At 44.8% G+C, this 22,056-nt stretch overlaps 1 protein-coding gene across 1 annotated transcript in view; it reads left to right on the plus strand.

Moving 5' to 3' along the window:
- Positions 1–22,056, plus strand: part of FAR1 (fatty acyl-CoA reductase 1) — a 104,101-nt gene that overhangs the window by 37,173 nt on the left and 44,872 nt on the right. The window contains exon 3 of the mRNA XM_082270337.1: positions 10,963–11,142. Within this exon, the coding sequence (XP_082126463.1) occupies positions 10,963–11,142 (180 nt within the window). The remainder of the gene's footprint in view (positions 1–10,962; positions 11,143–22,056) is intronic.

A 22,056-nucleotide genomic window follows, 5' to 3' on the forward strand; every position in this document is an offset into this window, starting at 1 on the left:
TCAGGGTTTTTACTCAAACCTGTTTACAGCTTCCAGGAAGGAAGGCAAAGTGCGTCCAATCCTGGACCTCAAGGCGCTAAACTGCTTTGTGCGGGTACAGAAGTTCAGAAAGGAGCCTATTCGAACGGTGGTGGCATCCCTGTATCAGTGCGATTTCCTCGCCTCTATTATCAAGGCCTACCTTCACATTCCAATATGTGCCAGTCACCAGTTTTTTCTCCGCTTTGCTGTGGGAGAGGAGCATTATCAGTTTGTGGCGTTACCCTTTGGTCTCGCATCTGCTCCTCGGGTCTTCACAAAAGTGTTAGCTCCAGTGCTAGCTTTGCTACGCTAACGGTGGATCGCGGTTCTGTGCTACTTGGACGACCCCCTTCTACGAGCAGAGTCTCCCTCTGCTCTGGTGGAGAACCTGGAGATCACAATACGAACTCTGTGGGAGTTTGGCTGGATTCCTGAATTTTCTGAAGTCTGCTCTGGTTCTGTCCACAAAGCTGGACGATCTGGGCCTGACTCTGGACTCGCCCTTAGCCAGAGTGCTCCTTCCCCTGGACAAACTCCAGAAATTGCAGGCTGCAATTCGCCTCCTGCTGTCCAACAAATGGTCATCCCTCCAGGCTTGCATGCGGGTGCTGGACTGGATGGTGTCTACTTTTTTTGAGGCGGTTCCGTTTGCACAGTTCCATACGAGGTCCGTACGTGGTTCTTCGTCCCTGTCCGTTGTTCCTTCCAAAGGTTGTCTTTTCATTTGAATGAAGACATTGTGTTGCTTTTCCTGTTTCTCAGGCCTAAACATCCAAAGGAATCTGCCTTGCATGCCTTGGATGTGTTCCGGGCAATTAGGGTGTACCTGGCAGCTACGGAGTCTTTCGGGAAGTCAGACTCTCTCTTTGTGCTCAGGGATGGACCTCAAAAAGGGTTGTACGCTTCCTCTGTGGCCATTTCCAGATGGATCAGTCAAGGCGGTGGTTCAGGCCTATTCCATCAGGGGTCAGGATCTTCCTTTCCCTGTCAAGGCGCACTCTACTAGGGCGCTTAGTGCCTCCTGGGCTTTCCGTCATCAGACGTCTGTGACACAGGTTTGCAAGACGGCCACCTGGTCGTCTGTGCACACTTTTACAAAGTTTTAGAACGTGAATGTGTTGGCATCTGTGGATGCTTCTTTTGGCTGCAAGGTTTTGCAGGCTGCTGTTTAAGATGACCACCTGATCCTCTTTGAGGGTGTATAGTTTTTTTCAGGTGGGCTCCAGTTGTTTTATGGCTGAGCTTCTGTCGCATGGCTGGCTAATGTTTAGCCTTGGAAATTTTTTGTTCCCACCCCTCTTGTTTAACACTGATTTGGGACGTCTCAATGGTTATGGATATCAGGAGCTGTGTCCGTCAATGAACGAAAGAGAAAATGGGGTTTTTGACTTGCTGCAAAATCCATTTCTCTCTTGTTCATTGATGGACACAGCACCCACCCCTCTGTGGAGTTATAATTCTCCTGACACTGCTTGTTACAAAACTGAGTGGATATAGCAGAGAGGAAGTATACCCCCTGGGACTGACCATGGGTGTAGCCAGAATTATTTTCTTTTCTGCCTTATGTCCTACTCAGGACCTTTATCAGGACCTGTGTCCATCAATGAATATCGGAAAAATGTATTTTTTGGTTAGTCAAAAAATCTCATTTTTTTCTGGCTCAGTTATCAAGCTAAATTTGACCTGCATTTCATGAACGTGTGAGACACCTGAAAAAAAACCTCTTTTTAAAAGTTATAATTTTTAGCTACCTACCGTGTCGCATGGATTAGCTTTTAGCCCACAGATAGCTGTGCGAGTCATATGCATTCCTGAGTTCCTACATTAATAGTGCTTGGATCTCATCGTTTGAGGGATAATGCCATACTATAAATAGGATCAACACATACAAGTAATGGAAAATAGAATACAGATAGCGTGACTGACAGTTCCTGTCTAATCTCTTTCCTATCACTGTTGAAATATCCTAATCATTTACTACTGTATTTTCTGACGTATAAGACTACTTTTGAACCTCAAAAAAGTTCCCCAAAAATGGGGGGTCGTCTTATACGCCGAGTATAAAATCTCCAAGGTAACCTAAGTATAAGTATTACCGGTAGATGAAAATTAGGGGGGTCGTCTTATACGCCCAGTCGTCTTATACGCCGGAAAATACGGTAGTTTGATGCAGTTAGTGAAATATTCTAGTGTACGTTTCTTTCTGCAGCATTAAAGTGGTTGTAAAGACTTTATTTTCTTAAAATAACAAAACTGTTCTACTTACCTGGAACCATGGAATAGCATTGAGTGGGCCCCCACCAGTGTTTTTGGCTACTCCCCTTCTGTGTCTGTCACCATTGCCAACCACTTGTCATGGAAGCAGATGTGTGGGCTTGCTCCCGGGCCGCAGATGGGCACAGTGCTGGAGTACTCAAGCAAGTATTTAGGAGGTTGATATTGCTACTGAGACATTTTTTTTACCTTAAAGTGGTTGTTAAGGTAAAAGTTTTTTTACTCTTTCATTCATTGATGGACACCGCTCCTGATCTTCATAACCATCGGGTTATACTGCCCCCTACGGGAGTAGGACACTAGGCAAAAAAAGAATCTGGCTACGCCTGTGGGCAGTCCCAGGGGGTATACTCCTTCTCTCCTCCCTAGTCAGGAGTAAGGACCTAGTTCCTTGCTGAGATCTCTGGTCCTGGAAAATGTTTTCCTTTTTAAGATGGAAAGTTTTTTTTTTTCTGTGAGATTTACAATCCACTGCAGGACTGGGCGAAGGGCTTGGATAATCTAGATCCATTGGTCACCCCAATCTGGCCAGCCAGCACGCGTAGACCTCAGCTACACACTAGTTTGTCCGCGACATAGCCCCACCGGACGGGGGCTGGCTTGCGAGTTAAACGCTTCACGAGGTCGCATACGACCGGGGTTTCTGCCTGAGTCGCAGCTTTTCTCCTGGCCGACAGCCCCCCATTTTAATGAGGGGATCTGTCTGGAGCGGTGCCCACCTGGTTCCTTGTACGGTGAATAGCTGCCCCCCCTCTCCTTCTGGAGGGTTTTGGGGTGGATTTGGGCCAATCCTTGAGACGGTTGGACCCCCAAGTTCCCCTTCTTCCCATCAGGCACACCCGTTTTTCATCTGTCCCCTATCCTACCACCCTCCCACTTATGCTGGGGCTGTGTGGGTGGTCTGGTCCACCTTCTGGGGTGGGGGTAGGCATGGCACTAACTGGCCATGGGGACTGGGGGGTGCGCCGCCGGCAACCGGACGATCGGCTGTGCGGGGTGGGAAGGGGGTTGTACCTGGTGGGGGCTCCTGTCAGGGACCCCCATCATGCCTAGGCCTGTACTTGAGGCCTAGGGATCCCTCCTGGGTCCCTGGGAGCTTTGTGGTGCCACCATTTTGCTGTAGCCTGTGTGTTAATTGCACGGCTGCCATGTTTGTGTAGTCTGGCGGTCATTTTGCGGTGATTTGCCATTGAAAATAACGGCGGCCATGACAGTGGAGCCCTGTGGGCGGTGATTTTGGCAGTGGAAGCCCCGCCTCATCCCTTGGTGCTGACTCCTTGATCCTTTCACTTCCTGATCGCATGTGGAGTGCAGATTATCCTGGTGGCTGCAGGTGCATTCTGCTTGATGGGGAGTCTGGTGGGGATCTCTCCCTGTCTGAGGATCGCTTTGTGCTTGAGCCAGGCGACTGGTTGGTGCTGCCAGCGCGGTGGGGGTTGTCCCTTAGCAGTGTTTTACACTTTTTGTGGGGTCCCCCTGGTGAATCGTGGATTCTTTGGAGCAAATCTCCCCACCTTGCCCCCTCTGAGGCTGCGGGGCCCTTTGGGTTCCAACCATCCATCGATGCACTGACGTTAGTCCTGGAGTCATTTGTGTCCCGTGTGGAGGGGGCTTTCGGGCAATGGGCTAGCAAAAAGCACCCTCCACTTTCCCCTGCCTCATCTGTCTCACCGGATCCTTAATCTGATTTGGCCTCCGTAGATGTGGGTCACCCCGCTGGGTCTTTGACCACACGCCCAGAATGCTCAGATAGTGAGGATGATTCCTCCACATCTACAACTGTGCACAAAAAGGCGCTGGTGGAAGCACTGATTGTATATGTGCATGAGACCTTGAAGATGGAGGCACAGGTTCCCTTTGGCACTCACAAGCCACCCACAGCGGCAAAGGTGTTTCCTTTCGCCGCCTATTTTGACAAAATTGTCACTAAAGAGTGGGGTCGACCAAAGTGTCCCCTTGGGGTCCCTAAGTGATTTACTAGGATTTACTGAGGAGTCCCTTATTAAGAGGTTGACTGTTCCACCTCTTAATAAGGGACCCTCCGGTTTCCAGATTGAACAAGGCAACCATGATTCCGGTTGAAGAGTCCCCCGGCCTTTAAGGATTTGGCTGACAGGAAGGCGGAGGCTGTGGCCCGCAAAATGTACACTCTAGTTGGTTCGGCACTGAGGCCGTTATCGCATTGCGCTGGTGTTGCAAACTCTGACCGAGTGGGTTAAGCTTTTGCTCCGTGACCTGGAGGGAGAACAGCTTCCCCCTGCCTTTGCTTAGCTGGCGGACAAGCTGGTCCACGGGCTGCACTTGATCTCTGATGCTTCTTTGGATGTGGCTCCTCTAGTGGCTTGGCTCTTTTTGGCAGTGGTCCTTCGGCGTGTCTTTTGGCTTAAATGCTGGTCTGCGGCCCAGTCTTCTAAAAAGGCCTCGACTGATCTCCCTTTTTAAGGGGATCGCCTGTTTGGGGCTACCTTGGATGACATAATTAAAGGTCTCACAGGGGGAAAGAGTACTTTTCTTCCGCAGGCTACTATGGGCAAGGACCCTCATCATAGATGTGGTCCTCCTCGGGTTCGTAAGTTTTTTTTTTTTTTTTTCGTCCCTCAGGGTCAACTGACAAGGGCTCCAAGCCTTTCAGGAACTCCTGGAGGATCCAAACAAACCATGTCTGCAAGATAAGTGGGTACACACAGTCATTCGGTCCGGATACAAGATCGAGTTTCACTCTCGTCCCCTGGTAAGGTTCTTTCCTTCCAACTTGCGTCTTTCCCCGGACCATTTACAGGGTCTGTTTGGGGCAGTACAAGATCTGTTGCTTGTCCCGGTTCTGACTTCTGAACTTTTTCAGGGCTCTTCCTCAAACCTGTTTACAGTTCCCAGGAAGGAAGGCAAGGTGCGTCCAGTCCTGGACCTCACTATTTTCACGGTGGTGACATCCCTACATCAGGAGGATTTTCTTTCCTCTGTCGACATTAAGGATGCTTACCTTCACATTCCAATATGTGCCAGTCACCAGCACTTCCTCCGCTTTGTCATGGGAGAGGAGCATTATCAGTTTGTGGCATTACCCTCTGGTCTCGCCTCTGCTTCTCGGGTCTTCACAAAAGTGTTAGCCCCGGTGCTAGCATTGTTACGCCAACGGGGGATCGCGGTACTGGGCTACTTGGACGACCTCCTTTTGCGAGTCCCCTACTGCTCTGGTGGAAAACCTGGAAATCACCATATGAACTATGAGTCTGCTCTAGTTCTGTCCCAAAAGCTGGACTATCTGGGTCTTACTCTGGACTCGACTTAGCCAGAGTGCTCCTTCCTCTGGACAAACTCCAGAAATTGCAGGCTGCAATTTGTCTCCTGCTGTCCAGCAGATGGTCATCCTTTCAGACTTGCATGCGGGTGCTGGGCCTGATGGTGTCTACCTTCGAGGCGGTTCCGTTTGTACATATAAATAAACGGTGCAGCGCATAAACAAACGTGAATTGTTCAATACACAAAATAAACATGCGTAGTGTACATTGATCAATGTGAAAGGGAATCAAAGTGAACGATGAAAGTCCAAAGTGAATAAAAGATAAAAAAAAAACCCAAAATATGACTGTGTATTTGAAAGAGAATCCTGGAATAATCCAAGTGTCGCTCAGGACAAAAGCAACACCAAAGGCTTACCATAAAGCCAGTGGCCCCCTTTTTACAGGATGGTCAATACTCGCTTTAACAATCAAATTGAAACTGGACATCAGCTTTTAGGTTTCCGGATGATATGTGTAATCTGACAATTTAGCAGTCTTTTCTTGGTTCTCATCAACTCGGACCAAAAAAAAAAAAGGCTCCACATAGTATAGCTCCATAAAATCCAAATATTTTATTAAAAATGATTGCACTTACGTGGTACAGACTTGTAAGACTGCATATATAAACGCCAGAGGGGTATGACATCCACTTCCTCCGGTCACAAAGATGGCTGAAGTTTGGCCGTGCATGCGCAGTATTGTGTGTACAGGTTCCTCCCTACGTATTTTGTCATATGTGACGTCATCAGGGGCACGTACACATGCCTCAATGATGCCCTTATATATTGGACTGAGCAGGGAGAATCCACCTGTGATCGGACAATTGCCATTCCGGAACAGGTTAAAATTAATCAGCCTAAAGAGCTCTATAAGGCTCCTTTCGCACGGCCACTCCGTGTGAAAGGTCCGCTGCGGGACTTTTTTTTTTTTTTTTTTCTTCCACGGAGCGGATGACATTTCTGTCATCCGCTCCGTGTGCCCGCATATCATCCCATCCGTTTGCGGATGATATGCGGACATAATGTAAGTATATGGCACTGCGGATGTCAGCGGATGACACCGCTGACATCCGATTTTCCTTCCTTTCCGTTTTTTACACGGAAGGAAAAATGGGGTTCTGTTCCATTTGTAAAAACGGAACAGAACTGAAAGGAGGAAAATCGGGTGTCAGTGGATGGTATTCCGCTGACACCCGCAGTGCCATTCACTTACATTATGTCCGCAAATCATCCGCAAACGGATGGGATGATTTGTGGACACACGGAGCAGCCGTGTGAAAGGAGCCTAAAATTTATTTATCGCCATTTTGTGGACAAAAAGTAAATAACGCATTAAAATTCTCAAAGCCAACAGTGGAAGACAAAATTCACCTACTGCCTCCATTATGGGTTCCTTCAAAAATGCCATAGTATCCCAAGGTATAAGACTAAGCCATCTTATGTTCCAACTTGAATATTCCCAGGAGTGTAAAAAATAAATTTTAAAAATAATCCAATTCTAGAAAATTGTAAAAAAAAAAAAAAAAAATCTTTTTGGTTCATTGACGGACACTTCTTCATATCTTCTTTGACCGATGGTTTATGCTGCTTCCCTTAGGAGTAGGACATTAGGCGGAAAAGAGTTAAAAAGGTTGACTACGCCTATTAGGCAGTCCCAGGGGGTATGCTCCCACTTCCTGCTATAGGATCTCCATTTTGTAACCAGCAGTGTCAAAAGAATACATAACCTAACTTCACAGAGGGGTGGGTGCTGTGTCGGTCAATAAACCTCAGAGAAAAGGATTTTACGGTAAGACAAAAATCCAGTTTTTACACGTGGATCATCCCTTTTCATATCTACTAGCACAACTCTCTATTGTGTTCAAGTACATAGTTCACACGTGGTAAATAAACAATATTCAAAGTTAATTGAAAATAAAAAATTAATAACCAAAAAATCCAAAAATAAAAAAAAATATCTTAAATGGATCCCTAATGACCACAACATTACGAAATAAGGGGGAAAACATTCTAAATGATTCCCCAATATAATGAGGAGGAAGTAAACCAGGAACAACAACTATATTATTAATATAACAATTGATGTCCCATTCTATGTTCAAACCCAGTGGAGTGTATGATCTGAGGCGATAGATCCAGTTGGTTTCTGCTCTAGAGATACTCCTTTTGGCATTACTACTGTGTGTGCTAAGGCCTTTCCTAATATTCACCACATGTTCACCCAGTCTAACATGTAGCATGCGTGTAGTTTGCCCCACGTATTCTAGTCCACAAGGGCACCTAAGAAGATGTACTACACTTTTCGTAGGACAAGAAATAAAAGAATTCGTTTTTTTTTTTAAGTTTTACCATTGCCCACTGAAGTTTACTCCACCAATCGAAATTGCTTTACTCTACAGGTTTGGCATTCCCCACACAGATTGAAACCAACTCAATTCCCAAAGAAAGTTGGCCCAGAGGGTGGATCTAGAACATTGGGTGCAACCTGATTCGTCAAATGATATGCTCTCCTATAGATAACCTGTGGGTTATCCAGTAAATTTGGGCCCAAAATCCGGTTAAGAAATAACCAATATTTTTGGATTAACAGAAAAATATTGAGCGGAAAAAGCAGCGCCGAAATTATCCGGATTTTGACTTGGACGTACCCTGTCCCTAAGTAGTTCAGTACGGCTAAGGCGTCCCACTTCCTGTATAGTATTATCCAGATCTACTGATCCAAATCCCAAAATTTAACCTTTAGAATGGATGCTTCTATCAAGTAATCTTCAAGTCTGGTACAATTCCGCCTATGTCTAAACTGCCCCTTGGGTACTGCAGATAACCGCTAGGAATGTACTAATTTCTGTCTGTTTTTTTTTTTTTTTAAATAAATAGACGTGAGCAACATACCATTATTTGTCATAATTTTAAGATCCAAAAGGTGAATCTCATTTGGGATAACCTCATGACTAAGCACTATTCCCCTACCATTAGTGTTAAAAAAAAATATAGAAATGGAATCAACCGAATCCTGTTCTTCCTCCCAAATTCACACAATCTATAAAACGTTACAAAGAATTAACTCTGGATGCCTATCATGTAACATGACATCTTCTGATTTGACTACGAAGAGATTGGCCATACTGGGCGTTCCGTTTGCACAGTTCCATACGAGGTCCCTGCAAGGGTGATTCTGGCCAAATAGGACAAGACTCCGCAGTCTCAGGACAATCCAATCTGGCAGAGCCGGAAAATGAAGGAGTCCCTGATATCGTGGCTTTGTTCTCTGGTGCTTCCGCTGGGCAAATCTTTCCTCCCCTTGTATTGGAAAGTGGTCACTACGGGTGCCAGCCTGTCCGGCTGGGGAAGCATCCTTGGCAACAATTTGTGCTCAGGGGATCTGGACACTGGAAGCGTCCAGACTACTGATCAATGTCTTGGAACTCAGAGAGATCTGACTGTGTCTGGACCATTGGACGGATCATCTTCAGTCATGTTCAGTGCGCATTCAATCGGACAATGACACGGCCGTGGCTTATGTCAATCACCAAGGGGGCACGTAAAGTGTCTTGGTGGCTCTGGAGTAGTCCCTTCATCCGGAGGTGTTCGTCAGTTGTGTCTCCGGTGGATCTGTTGGCATCTCGGCTCCACAGAAAGGTGCAGAGGTTTGTACTCGGTCATTGGATCCTCTGGCGGAGGCCACAGAACACGCTGGTGGCCCCGTGGGGTCAGTATTGTCTAATTTTTCGGCTTCCCTCATCTGAAGCTTCTGCCAAGACTTCTATGAAGGATCGAGGCAGAAGGGATTCTGGTTATCTTGGTGGCTCTGGACTAGCCTCGACAGGCTTGGTATGCTGATCTGTTGTGGCTGGTCACCGACGTTCCTTGGAAGCCTCCTCTCAGGTAGGATATGCTGTCCCAAGGACCAATCTGCCACCCTGCTTTACAGTCCCTGGCTTTGACGGCTTGGCTGTTGAAAGCCAGGTGCTGATGGATAGAGGTTTATCTGGGTCAGTTATTCCAACGCTGTTAAAAGCTAGGAAATCAACTTCTAGGAAGATCTATCATAGCATGTGGAAGACGTACATTGCGTGATGTGAGTCTCTTGAGGTTCATCCTCGCTCCTTCTCGGTGGCCCGACTCTTGACCTTCCTTCAACGGGGGGGTTGAACAGAAATTGGCCTTGAATACCATCAAGGGCCAGGTGTCGGCTATGGCAGTCTTCTTCCAGCGGCTCTTGGCCACACACTTACTGGTGCGTACGTTTCTTCAGGGTGTCCGACAATTGGTTCCTCCAGTGCGGTCTCTGTTGCCGCCCTGAGACCTCAATTTGGTGCTTTTGGTCCTCTAGAAGCCACCCTTTGAGAATCCTCGGGAGATTCCCTTGCTTATGTTGTCTCAGAAGGTGACTTTTTTTGGTAGCGATCACCTCTGCATGCAGGGTGTTGGAGCTGCCGGCCTTATCCGGCTGTTCACCTTACTGGTGATTTACAGAGATATGATTCGCCCCTGTCCGTCGTTCCTCCCAAAGGTTGTCTCTAATTTTTATTTGAATGCAGAGTCTTTTTAGGAAGTCACTCACTATTTGTGCTGACGGATAGGCCTCGGAAGGAGTTGTCCGCTGCTCTGCAACCATTTCCAGATGGGACCCAAGAAGAGGAGAATCAGGGCTGCTGTGTGCAAAACTATTACATAGTATACAGGTAAGTATAACATGTTTGTTATTTTAATAAAAAAAAAACATTAACATTTTACAATCCTTTTAATGCAGGGAATGCATTAAGGTAATGTCCCGGCTTTACAGCCACTTTAAGCTGAGAGAATTGTTACAGAGTTGGCTGCACACTGAAGCCTACATTTTATGAATAGGCTGTAAAATGCAGGCCATAGTGTAGAGTAACTTTGTGAAGATAGGAGAGCAGAGAGCGGCTATTGCTAGAAGTGTGTGTGTGTGTGTATATATATGTATGTGTGTATATATATATATATATATATATATATATATATATATATATATATATATATATATATATATATATATATATATATATATATATATATATATATATATATATATATATAGATAGATAGATAGATAGATTTGCTTATTACATATGCAGATTTTGCTTGCAGCAGACATGCAAATGGCTGTAACTTTTGTCTCCAAAAAGGCTTGATGTTGTGTTAAATTGGGCAAAAGCTTAATTCAAATCCCCTACAGATTTTTTTTTTTTAAATAGGAGGAGGGAGGGTTGCAAAGGGGAAAAGTCAATGTAAGAAGTAAAGGTCTACTTTATTATGACCACCTATTCTTCAGTTTTGTAATATTCAGTTTGCGTTGCCTTATTGCATTTACTGATGTCCTTTTTAGCCTGATTTTTTATTTTTTATTTATTTTTTTGCAGAGATGCCATGCAGTTGAATGTTATAGCAACACAGCAGCTGGTACACTTAGCACAAAGGATGAAGAAACTTGAAGTTTTCATACACGTATCAACTGCATATGCCAACTGTAACCGGAAGCATATCGAAGAAGTTGTGTACCCACCACCTGTAGACCCAAAGAAACTAATCGAATCTTTAGGGTATGTATTCACCGTCATGCCTAATTCATTTATTTATTTTTTTTGTTTTAAAGAAATGTATTTTTATTTTTTGTTCAACCAGTGGACTGAACGAGGAAACAAGGGCAATGCAGGAATCTCCTCGCTGCGCTATTGTATTCTGACAGTGGGGGCTCCTCTGCTGTCAAAATGCACCAATCAAGGACTGCAGACATTGGCTGCAAGCTGCTGATAAAGGGTTTCCTTTAGGACTGTACGACTGAAGCCAATCTAACGATCTTCTGTCGAACATAGGGTTACCCACAGATGGAACTGCGATAAGTCCCTACTGAACCGGCTAAATTTCGATCTGTGTGTACCTAGCTTTATCCTACATTTGAAAGTTGCTAGAAACAAAGGAATCTTCAGCATTCAGTGGTGTGGTTGTGGAAAATATATCTGTCTCTATATAACAGGAAAAAAATATGTATGTAATAAGAGGGTGCCAACCCAAATAAAATTTGAGTGCAGCTGCCCCTTCAAGTGTGAACAACACTAAAGATTAAACCTAATTTAAAGGTAGGTGCTATTTGTCTCTCTGTAGGCCTTTCATAGAACTGAGTTGCACTCAATGATTGTGGGGTCAGTCTAGGACCACTTCATTTGTGATGATAAATTTCTGGTGTAGAACAGGATAAAAAGAGTGAGCTGCCTTTAAAAATTTGAAATATGCAGTGTTTGCATGAAGTATGTGATACCACTGCTTGGTTTATCAAAATTAAAGCCGTAGTAAACTCTGTGAAGAAAAGAAAAAAAAAACTTTTTCCTCCTGCAAGGCAATATTATAATGTGCTAGTATGCATCACATACTAGCACATTATGTGAAACTTGCCTTAAAATGAAGCCCTCACCGCTGACAGGGCTTCCATGTTCACCCTGTCTTCCTTCCGAGTTGGCGGGCTCCGGTCCTTTGATTGGACGAGCCACAATGACATCCCTCCCACTCATGTGCGGGGAAACCACTGTTCATGGCGCAGGGCTCTGAAGAAACGGCACGAGTATGTTGTTCCTTCATAGCGCATGTGCCTGTGATGTCACCAGAACATTTACAAGTAAATATCTCCTAAATGGTGCACGTTTAGGAGATATATACTGTACCTATAAGTAAGCCTTATTCTAGGCAAAAATTAACCAAGGGGGGTTTACCCCCACTTTAACCACCTCCCACCTGGCCACTGTACATATACGGCTGGGTGGGAGTCTCGTCCTTCTGATCAGACGTTCCCCAATGTCCTGTAGAAGGAGTGAGATTGCGCCGCTGCGGGCACGCGCAGCGGCGCAATTTCGATGTGCCTGTGTCCCTCGGACACATAGCAACAAGTTTTGTCAGGAGGGCCCTGTGATTGGCCCTCCTGATCACATGACGGCTGTGTCCAATCACAGCCGTCATGTAATGTAAATAAAGCCGTTGTAACGGCTTTGATCTCTTCTCACACAGATCCTGTCAGTGAGGAGAAGAAGAGACGATCTGTGCTGCAGCCAGGGGATCAGTGAGTTTGAAGCATTTTTTTTAGCTAATTACTCACTGATCACAGGGGGGGGGGGGGGTCTGTGCTGGTAATCAGAACATTGATTACCAGTGCAAACCCTGGGAGGGTGCCACTAGAGCCACCAGGGACGGCGATCAGGGCTCAGGGAGCCTGCCAGTGGTGCCCTCCCTATCAGTGCTCCCCACCATTGCCATCTATCAGTGCTGCCCACCAGTGCCTATCATTGCCATCTATCAGTGCCGCTCACCAGTGCCCATTATTGCCCACCAGTGCTGCATATCAGTGCTACCTATCAGTGCCCATCAGTGCAGGAAAAAACTTATCTATTTACAAAATTTTATAACCTAAACAAAAAATAAACTTTTTTTTTTTTTTTTTTTTTTCAAACTTTTCGGTCTTTTTTTATTTGTGTACCAAAAAGGTAGGTTTGGACTCATCCTGTAGGTGTGACTGGGCGAGATTGAATGCTAATTAGGATGTATTTAATCCCACCCACCATCAGAGCTGTAAGGGAAATTACATCATTTGCAGAGTCTGAAAGACTTTAGAGGGGGGAGTGTTCTAGACTCTAGGTGCTGCAGGAAGTGGCTGTGGAAGAGACCGAGTCTATCGGCAGGACATTCAGTGTCACATACAAAGCCAAACCCAGAATATCACGGGATCTGCAGACAAAAGAGCAACATGGTACAGAGGTATGGTCTATGCTGGGATTGATAATTCCATTCAGTTTTAGTGAAAGGAAAGTTCAGCTTTAAGATGTCTTATAAGAAAGAAGTGGAAGGGACTGGCTCTTGAATGGGTTGCATGGCATTCCTTCTAAGCGGACAACGCTCTGTCTAGGCTTCCCAAATGCTCTCCTGCATTTCCATACTGTTACATGTGCATCCATTGATGTCTAGGCAGCTGTGCCCACCTTTATTTCACAACCATGTTCTTCCAAGCAATGATATGTAACTGCTGCTGAAATGCATGCATGTAGGCAAAAAGTGACTGCTGGATATCAGCAGTACCAAGATGTAAAAAGACACAAAAACTGTAAAAGTATTTAAAAAAGAAAAATGTGGCCATTTGATGATGGGATCTACAGTGCCTTGCGGAAGTATTCGGCCCCCTTGAACTTTGCGACCTTTTGCCACATTTCAGGCTTCAAACATAAAGATTTAAAACCTGTAATTTTTTGTGAAGAATCAACAACAAGTGGGACACAATCATGAAGTGGAACGAAATTTATTGGATATTTCAAACTTTTTTAACAAATAAAAAACTGAAAAATTGGGCGTGCTTAGTTATTCAGCCCCTTTACTTTCAGTGCAGAAGACTTTCTCCAGAAGTTCAGTGAGGATCTCTGAATGATCCAATGTTGACCTAAATGACTAATGATGATAAATAGAATCCACCTGTGTGTAATCAAGTCTCTGTATAAATGCACCTGCACTGTGATAGTCTCAGAGGTCCGTTTAAAGTGCAGAGAGCATCATGAAGAACAAGGAACACACCAGGGAGGTCCGAGATACTGTTGTGGAGAAGTTTAAAGCCGGATTTGGATACAAAAAGATTTCCCAAGCTTTAAACATCCCAAGGAGCACTGTGCAAGCAATAATATTGAAATGGAAGGAGTATCAGACCACTCCAAATCTACGAAGACCTGGCCGTCCCTCTAAACTTTCAGCTCCTACAAGGAGAAGACTGATCAGAGATGCAGCCTAGAGGCCCATGATCACTCTGGATGAACTGCAGAGATCTACAGTTGAGGTGGGAGACTCTGTCCATAGGACAACAATCAGTCGTATACTGCACAAATCTGGCCTTTTATGGAAGAGTGGCAAGAAGAAAGCCATTTCTTAAAGATATCCATTAAAAAGTGTCGTGCCACAAGCCACCTGAGAGACACACCAAACATGTGGAAGAAGGTGCTCTGGTCAGATGAAACCAAACTCGAACTTTTGGCAACAATGCAAAACGTTATGTTTGGCGTAAAAGCAACACAGCTCATCACCCTGAACACACCATCCCCACTGTCAAACATGGTGGTGGCAGCATCATGGTTTGGGCCTGCTTTTCTTCAGCAGGGACAGGGAAGATGGTTAAAATTGATGGGAAGATGGATGGAGCCAAATACAGGACCATTCAGGAAGAAAACCTGATGGAGTCTGCAAAAGACCTTAGACTGGGACAGAGATTTGTCTTCCAACAAGACAATGATTCAAAACATAAAGCAAAATCTACAATGGAATGGTTCACAAATAAACATATCCAGGTGTTAGAATGGCCAAGTCAAAGTCCAGACCTGAATCCAATCGAGAATCTGTGGAAAGAACTGAAAACTGCTGTTCACAAATGCTCTCCATCCAACCTCACTGAGCTCGAGCTGTTTTGCAAGGAGGAATGGGCAAAAATTTCAGTCTCTCGATGTGCAAAACTGATAGAGACATACCCCAAGCGACTTACAGCTGTAATCGCAGCAAAAGGTGGCGCTACAAAGTATTAACTTAAGGGGGCTGGATAATTTTGCACGCCCAATTTTTCAGTTTTTTATTTGTTAAAGTTTGAAATATCCAATAAGTGTCCCACTTGTTGATTCTTCACAAAAAAATTGCAGTTTTATATCATTTTTTTGAAGCCTGAAATGTGGCAAAAGGATGCAAAGTTCAAGGGGACCGAATACTTTAGCAAAGCACTGTATCTGTCTGTCAGGCTAGGTTCATGCATGAAGGTGAGTGGCGATTTTGGCTCTGAGGAAGAGGGTCCTCCCTCGAAACGCGTAAGCCACATCAGGTTTTGAGGACACCATCACTCTATCCAGCAGTAGAGAAGTGTCCTGGAAGCGAGCGGTGCCCATTTCCTATATGCTTGTTCATATGCTACATTTGTGAGTATATTGTACGCTACCCTTCTTTGATTTTAATAAACTTTTAAGTGGTAATGCACAAGGTCGGTGCGCCCTTCTCTTGTTGTTTTCTTGTGGTGCCATTAATCCTACTGGCAACTCCATGCACCGGAAACCACTGCACAGTTTCTCCTACTGGGAAGTGCACTGTACTATGCAGTGTCCCTGCAATTAAGTTTTGGAAAAGGTGCAGGGACCTTTTCCCTGCGTTTTTAGGAAGTACAGCAGTCTATTCAAATGAATAAGCTGCTTTGCCCGAGCAAACGCAGCTGTCAAAAACCACATAGATGTGAACCAGGTCTTAAGGCTTCAAACAGCATTGCCTTTTCGCTGCTGCTGTCCTGAGGAATCCTATGCAGCTTTTTCTGACCTTTTCATCAAATGGTCTGTTTTTCTGATGCATTGTTAGTGTGGACTGTCACAAAAGAATTCCTTGAGGCATGGAGTTGTGATTTGTATCTAATAAACAGAGAAGTGATGCATGATTCCTTTATCATACAGCTGTTTTTATTTTGACTTATTTATACATGTTGCATACAGTATGCTTTAAAAAAATATAGGTTTTTACCATTGCATTTATTTGGTGGTTCGGTTTAAAATAGTTAATTACATAGTAAATGGGTTAGGCGGTTTTACAGTCCTAGTCTTTATCAGCTCTGCCTTTATTACCTTTTTTCAAGTTTGCTATTCTTCTGTCACTAGCAATGTGATACAGTGCAGCTCAGTCCCAGCAATACACCCGTCGTATGTTAAGCCCCAATTTAAATCTTGCATAAAGGATTTAGCATTGTGCCAGCCCTTTCTGGCACAGCAGTGCATATCCGAATAAAAGCCAGTGCTTTTTTTTTTTTTTCCTCTCCCAATATCATTTTCATAAAGCATTTTACAAGTGCCTTAGCCTTAGAACAAAGGTGACTTGGCAAGGTAATTGCATGCTATGCCTTTCTTGGCTTCTTTTCATGATGCTCGAGGGAATTAATACACGGACTGTTGACGGGAGGAAATCAAACGGCAAGGCCAAGCCTTCTATAATTACTCATCTGTTTCATATCCTTTAGCACAAGGTGTAAAAATAAGCCTCTGAAACCGGGCAAAGGGGTCAGTTCAAGAGATTACCCACAGCTGTCTGATATCTGTAGTCAGTCTTCAAATGCAGCTCCTATCAGTGTTGAGATCAGATGGATGGCAAGCTGGGGGCACTTACAGTTTACATTGTGCTCCTTCTAACCAATTAAAGGAAAGCTCCACTTTGAAACAATAAAAAAAAAATTATGTAAGCATTAAAATTGCCATAAAAGCTCTTTACTAATGTATTTTCAAATTTCTTTCCTTTGCAGTCTGCAGCTAGTAAGTTTTTCTAAAAATGTAAAAAAAAAAAAAAAAAATCAAGTTGTGACCATGCTTGTATCACTTCCATAGAATCCCTAGAAATCTAATTTGCTGCTTCAGTGACTGACTCATTGCCCTTCCCAGTAGTCTGAGCAGAATGGAGGTTAAATTGCAGCGGTCCCTAGCACTGTCCTTAAAGAGTAACTCCACTTTTGTTGGAAAAAAAAAAAAAACATTCCCCTCTGGGTAATCAATGTACATTGCAGGGATTTTAACAAACTTTGTTGTATAGTCCTACCTTTTGTTATTCTGATGAATTAGCTGTCTGTTTGTGTCTATGTACAGGGTTAATCTATATGGGAGTGATTTTTATAATAATTAGCTGCTGCACTTGCAGGGCTCTAATAAGGAAAGTGGCAGGGTATGCATCCCTTTAGACATGATTTCCCTGACAAAAATGACATTTCTTTTGCATTCATTGACTGACACAGCTGTACTAAGATGCAAGACAAAAAAAAAATGGATTTTCTCTATCGTTCATTAACGGACGCAGTCCCTTGTTGCATATCAGTAGGGTTATACTGCTTTCTACAGAAGTAGGACACTAGGCAGGAAAAAAGTTCTGGCTACGCCTATGGGCAGTCCCTGGGGGTATACCATCTCTCTTCTTGCATAGGATGTCAGTTTTTTTCTGCTTAGTCAGGAGTAAGGACCTTGTTCCTTGCTGGGATCTTTGGTCCTGGCATAAGTGTTTTTTTTTATGTAGATACTTTTTATTAGCTAGCTTTTTTTCTCCATATTTTTTTAACCATAAAATGTAAAAATAATAAACTTTTTGTTACCATAAAATTCCTTGCTCTGAGTTCATTGACAGACACAGCTTCTTCTATATCCATGACAAAACAGGGTTTTAAAGCCCCACCTAGAGGAGTAGGACACTAGACAAATATAGACTCTGCACCTCCTATGGGCAGTTCTCCCTGGGTATAAAACCCCCCTCTCCAGTCATTTTGCCTAGTGTCTTCAAGAGTATAGACCTGACCTTTTTGCTGGGACTTTTCCTATTCCCTTTTTATTTTAATGCCTTACAGGCCGGGCGGCAAGCCAGTTAAACCTCTCGCGTGGACACAAAAGGCCTGTAGTTCGTGTCGGTGATACCCCTGGCCAACGGCCCCCCACTTCGGTGGAGAGGAGTCTCTGTCATGGGAGCCTTACTTGCATGCTCCACTGTATCGGTAAGTAGTCCCCCTCCTTCCTGGGCACAATGTGTGGCACAGGTGCTTCCTGGGGTGGGCAGACCCTGCAGGGTCTCCCCTCACCCTCCTCCTCGCAGCAGTATCCTAGGTGCCTCAACGAGGTGCACACTGCCAGCCACTGTGGAAGTCACATGCTCCTGCATGCTTGTTGGAGAGGCTCTGGTAGTGACGAGCCCTCCTTTGCCTGCTCCCTCTGTCAGCCCCCTGCCGGCGCAATTTGGTGCTGGAAGACCTTGTCCTGCTGCTGGGGGGTTCGCTGTGTTATTTTGTGACCCTACCTGAGATCAGAAGGGACAGGTCACTGCTGCCATGTGGCCTCAGATTGGTGGGTGCCATGTTTTTGTGGTTCGACGTCCGTTTTTTGTGTGGACCAAGGAGGCACAATGGGCACAGCCTCTAGTGACAGGTGTGGCAGCCATTTTCTTAGAGTCCGAGCCCCGTTCTGGCGATGGGGCTGGCTTGGGGAGGTTTTCGGTGGCCATAGGCTTGTAACCCACAGCGATACCTCCCTGATGCTCTCTGAGCAGGTTGCAGGCAGTGCTGGACACAGCTCTGTTCGGGACAGGCGGCAGCAACACGTGGTGACTTCGTCAGCTTCTGGTGGTGGTGAGTCCTCACTAGGGGTTTCTCTCTCTCGCTCTCTCTCTTCCCCCCCCCCTCCCCCCCCATCAAGGTTTCCTTTTGCGGCTGTGCCCATCTGGTGGTGCTAGTCCCATCAAGACTCAGGAGCCCACTGCCACTCTGGGTCCTCCCATGGAGGTGGCAGGTCCTTCGGTTCCCTTACACCCGGGGTCTTCAAACTTTGGCTTTCCAGTTGTTCGGGAACTACAATTCCCATCATGCCTAGTCATGTCAGGGAATGTCAGTTTTACAATGCCTTATGGGTCGTGTAGCTCCGCAACAGCTGGAGGGCTGTAGTTTGAGGATCCCTGCTTCGGACATCCTGTCGGCCGTCCTGGAGTCGTTCGTCTCCTGTATGGAGGCGGCTGCCACCTGCAAGGTGAGCAAGAAGCGCCCTCCGCTATCGCCCTCTTCCTCGGACTGTTCTGAGCCCGAGTCATGGGCTCCGTGTTTCTTGCAGACCCCACTGACACATCCCCTGAATCCTCGAATGAGGACGACAGGTGCTCTGCCTCTGTAGCCGCAACCTCTCTATTTATCCTGTTTACGGGGGAGTTTTACTGTTTGTGGGAAGTAGAAGAAAATACTGAATCTTTGAAAGTACCCAGAACAGGAGTAACGAAGATATCTTCCAAAGGGGGCACTAGTTCTGGTGACTCTGGTGACAACCAGGGATCCCCTCACTTTAGAGTGATTTTTACTCACTTCCTGTTTTGGCTATGGAAGAGGAAGTGAAGGGAAATCTCCCCAATGGGACACAGGTGACAAAAATAAACCTTAGAGAGGTTATAACCCTCCCTTACTATATCCAAAATGAAAATGTTTTGCTTTTAGCTCTACTTTATTCTACTTTAAGGATTATAAAATCTCACATGGTAGCATTGGCAGTAGGTTGGGAGGCCAGCGCATTAAGCAGAGGGATAGATTTTATAGAGAAAAGATATATACACATGCCACTTTTTTGGTAGACTCGTTTTACTGTTGTGGGTTTAGTAACACTTTAAGTGTTAAAAGTGCTTAGAAATTTTAGTTTTGTTGCTTCAGGTCATGACTACGTGCACACTCTTAATGCTTTGTATGTAGAATTTATTTGTTGGAACTTCAGAGCTTCAAGACCCATTTTAAAAGTTGTAATGCAGCATTTTGCACTCCGCTTTGGAATGCACCATTCCCTTCTTTCAGCCCAGCCCTCCTTTCACCTGTTACTTGACCTCTATACTCTACCTGTAAAACAAATACTGCATGTGTCAGATAAGTGTGTGTGATTGGGTGTGGAATGCTGGGTGGTGTTGCGCTTGAACGAAATTAGCTGTATTTTCCTTGTTGCCATAGATCTATCATACAAAGAAGATTTGTTACATTTTAACCTTCTACTGTATTTGAGGATAAAATGCATTTAATTTATATAGTATTTGTATACTCTCTTGTTCTGGAAAACAGTATTTGAGCCCTTGAAAAGGCCACTGTGGGTCTTTTAAAACTGATTGATAATGATATATTAAAATTATACTATAAAGCTTAGATTTCATAAGAATTGTCGCTCATAAACATTCCATTTCTTCTGTGTAAAATTAGATAGTTATTTATTCATGTTGTAACATAGCAGTCCCCAAACTTTTTGGCACCAGGGGCCAAGACTGTTTTTCCATGGACTTGGTTTTTTTTTTTTGTTGTTTGGGGGGGGGTGATGGAGAAACAGTGACACCTGAAGTGTGTTACTCATGATCAATCTACTCCATAATATTTTTGTCGCTGCAGAAAACCCAGCGTCAGAAAGATAGGATGTTGGAAATTGAAGCAGGCTTTTCAGTGCTTTTGTGGCAATCTCAGAATATTTCACCTTGACTTTAATCCAGAATGTATGGAGATTTGAAGCTGTCTCAAACCTTCTTTAAGAGCCGGTTCACACGGAGGCAATCCGACTTGCCGTAGGTACCTGTGAAGTCGCGATGCACAGCGCGCCCCGCGACATGCACGGACTTCATATCATTGAAGTCAATGCAGGTCGCTTCAGGTCGCCCCAAAGTAGTACAGGACCCTTTTTCTAAGTCGGAGCGACTTGGGTCGCTCCTATTAGAATGGGTCTTGTGCTAATCTGTGGCAGGCGACCCACGGCGACTTGTCAGGCGACCAAGTCACCTGACAAGTCGCCCCAGTGTGAACCGGCTCTTAAGAACACTGTCATTTGCGATCTCAAGCATTTGATCCCTTTCTAGCCTGGACAAGGTCTATTCACCGGACTTATTCACAAATAATAATCTGTATTTGCACCCGCTCCCCAGAGCTAGCAGCACCGCCTCAACTCCACCTCCGATCATCAGGCATTAGATTCCGGAGGAACACACAACCTAGATCCTTTGCATGCGCAGTTTACAGTAGAATTAATGCTCCTATGTGAATCTAATGCCGCCACTGGTCTGACAGGAGGCGGAGCTCAGGCGTTAATGCGAGCATTGGCAGCGGCTGTAAATACAGATAAAGCTTTGCTCACTTGCCGCTCACCTCCTGCTGTGCGGCCTGATTTCCTTACAGGTCACGCACTGGTATGGGTCTGGGGCCGGGGTATGGAGACCTCCGTTGTAGCGTATTGGTGAGCCTTTAATACTGTATATTATGTCTGCCTGGGGGTACTGGTATGACCAGCGGTGTGTAGACTATGCTTTGCTTTAAAGGAGATCGCCCAATCATGTGTAGACTATGCTTTGCTTTAAAGGAGATCGCCCAATCAGGTTAACAGGGAAAAAATAGACCATCAATAGACCAAAATCAAATCTACGTATCTATAGTATGTGTTTTTTTTTTTTTTTTTTTTGTTTTTTTTTAAACCGAACTAGCTAAAGTAGTAAGTTTTTATAAATATCTTTTTTTGCAACTAGTCAGGTCTGAGAGTCACCCTGTGCTTTGAGTAGCTGTTCAGGGCTGATCACTTTGATCTGGGCTCTGCTGTGAGCACTTGGCACTCACCGGAAACACAGGCAGAATCTCCAGGGGCAAAAACAGGAAGTTTTTATCTCTTTTCAATGAATAAGGATAGGAATGTAGAGAACACAGTTTGATGAACGAGACCTGCTGGCAGTGGAGGTAGAGCTTTGCTATGGAGGATAGTCCTGCTGAGGAGTCCATGTGATGAGAAGAAAGGGTGATTTACCTACCATTGTCCTCATATAACTGGAATATCCTCTTTCCTTGACAGAACATTTGTGTGGATGTTTTTATTGATTGTTCTCACTTCACAGTACAAAGAATTATAAGTGTTCCATTATACAATCGCTTAAGTGTTCTATAACAAAGCTAAAGCCAAATTTGCTTCCAT

The sequence above is a fragment of the Pelophylax lessonae genome (assembly GCF_965119305.1).
Source record: "Pelophylax lessonae genome assembly, chromosome: 10".
NCBI classification, from domain to species: domain Eukaryota; kingdom Metazoa; phylum Chordata; class Amphibia; order Anura; family Ranidae; genus Pelophylax; species Pelophylax lessonae.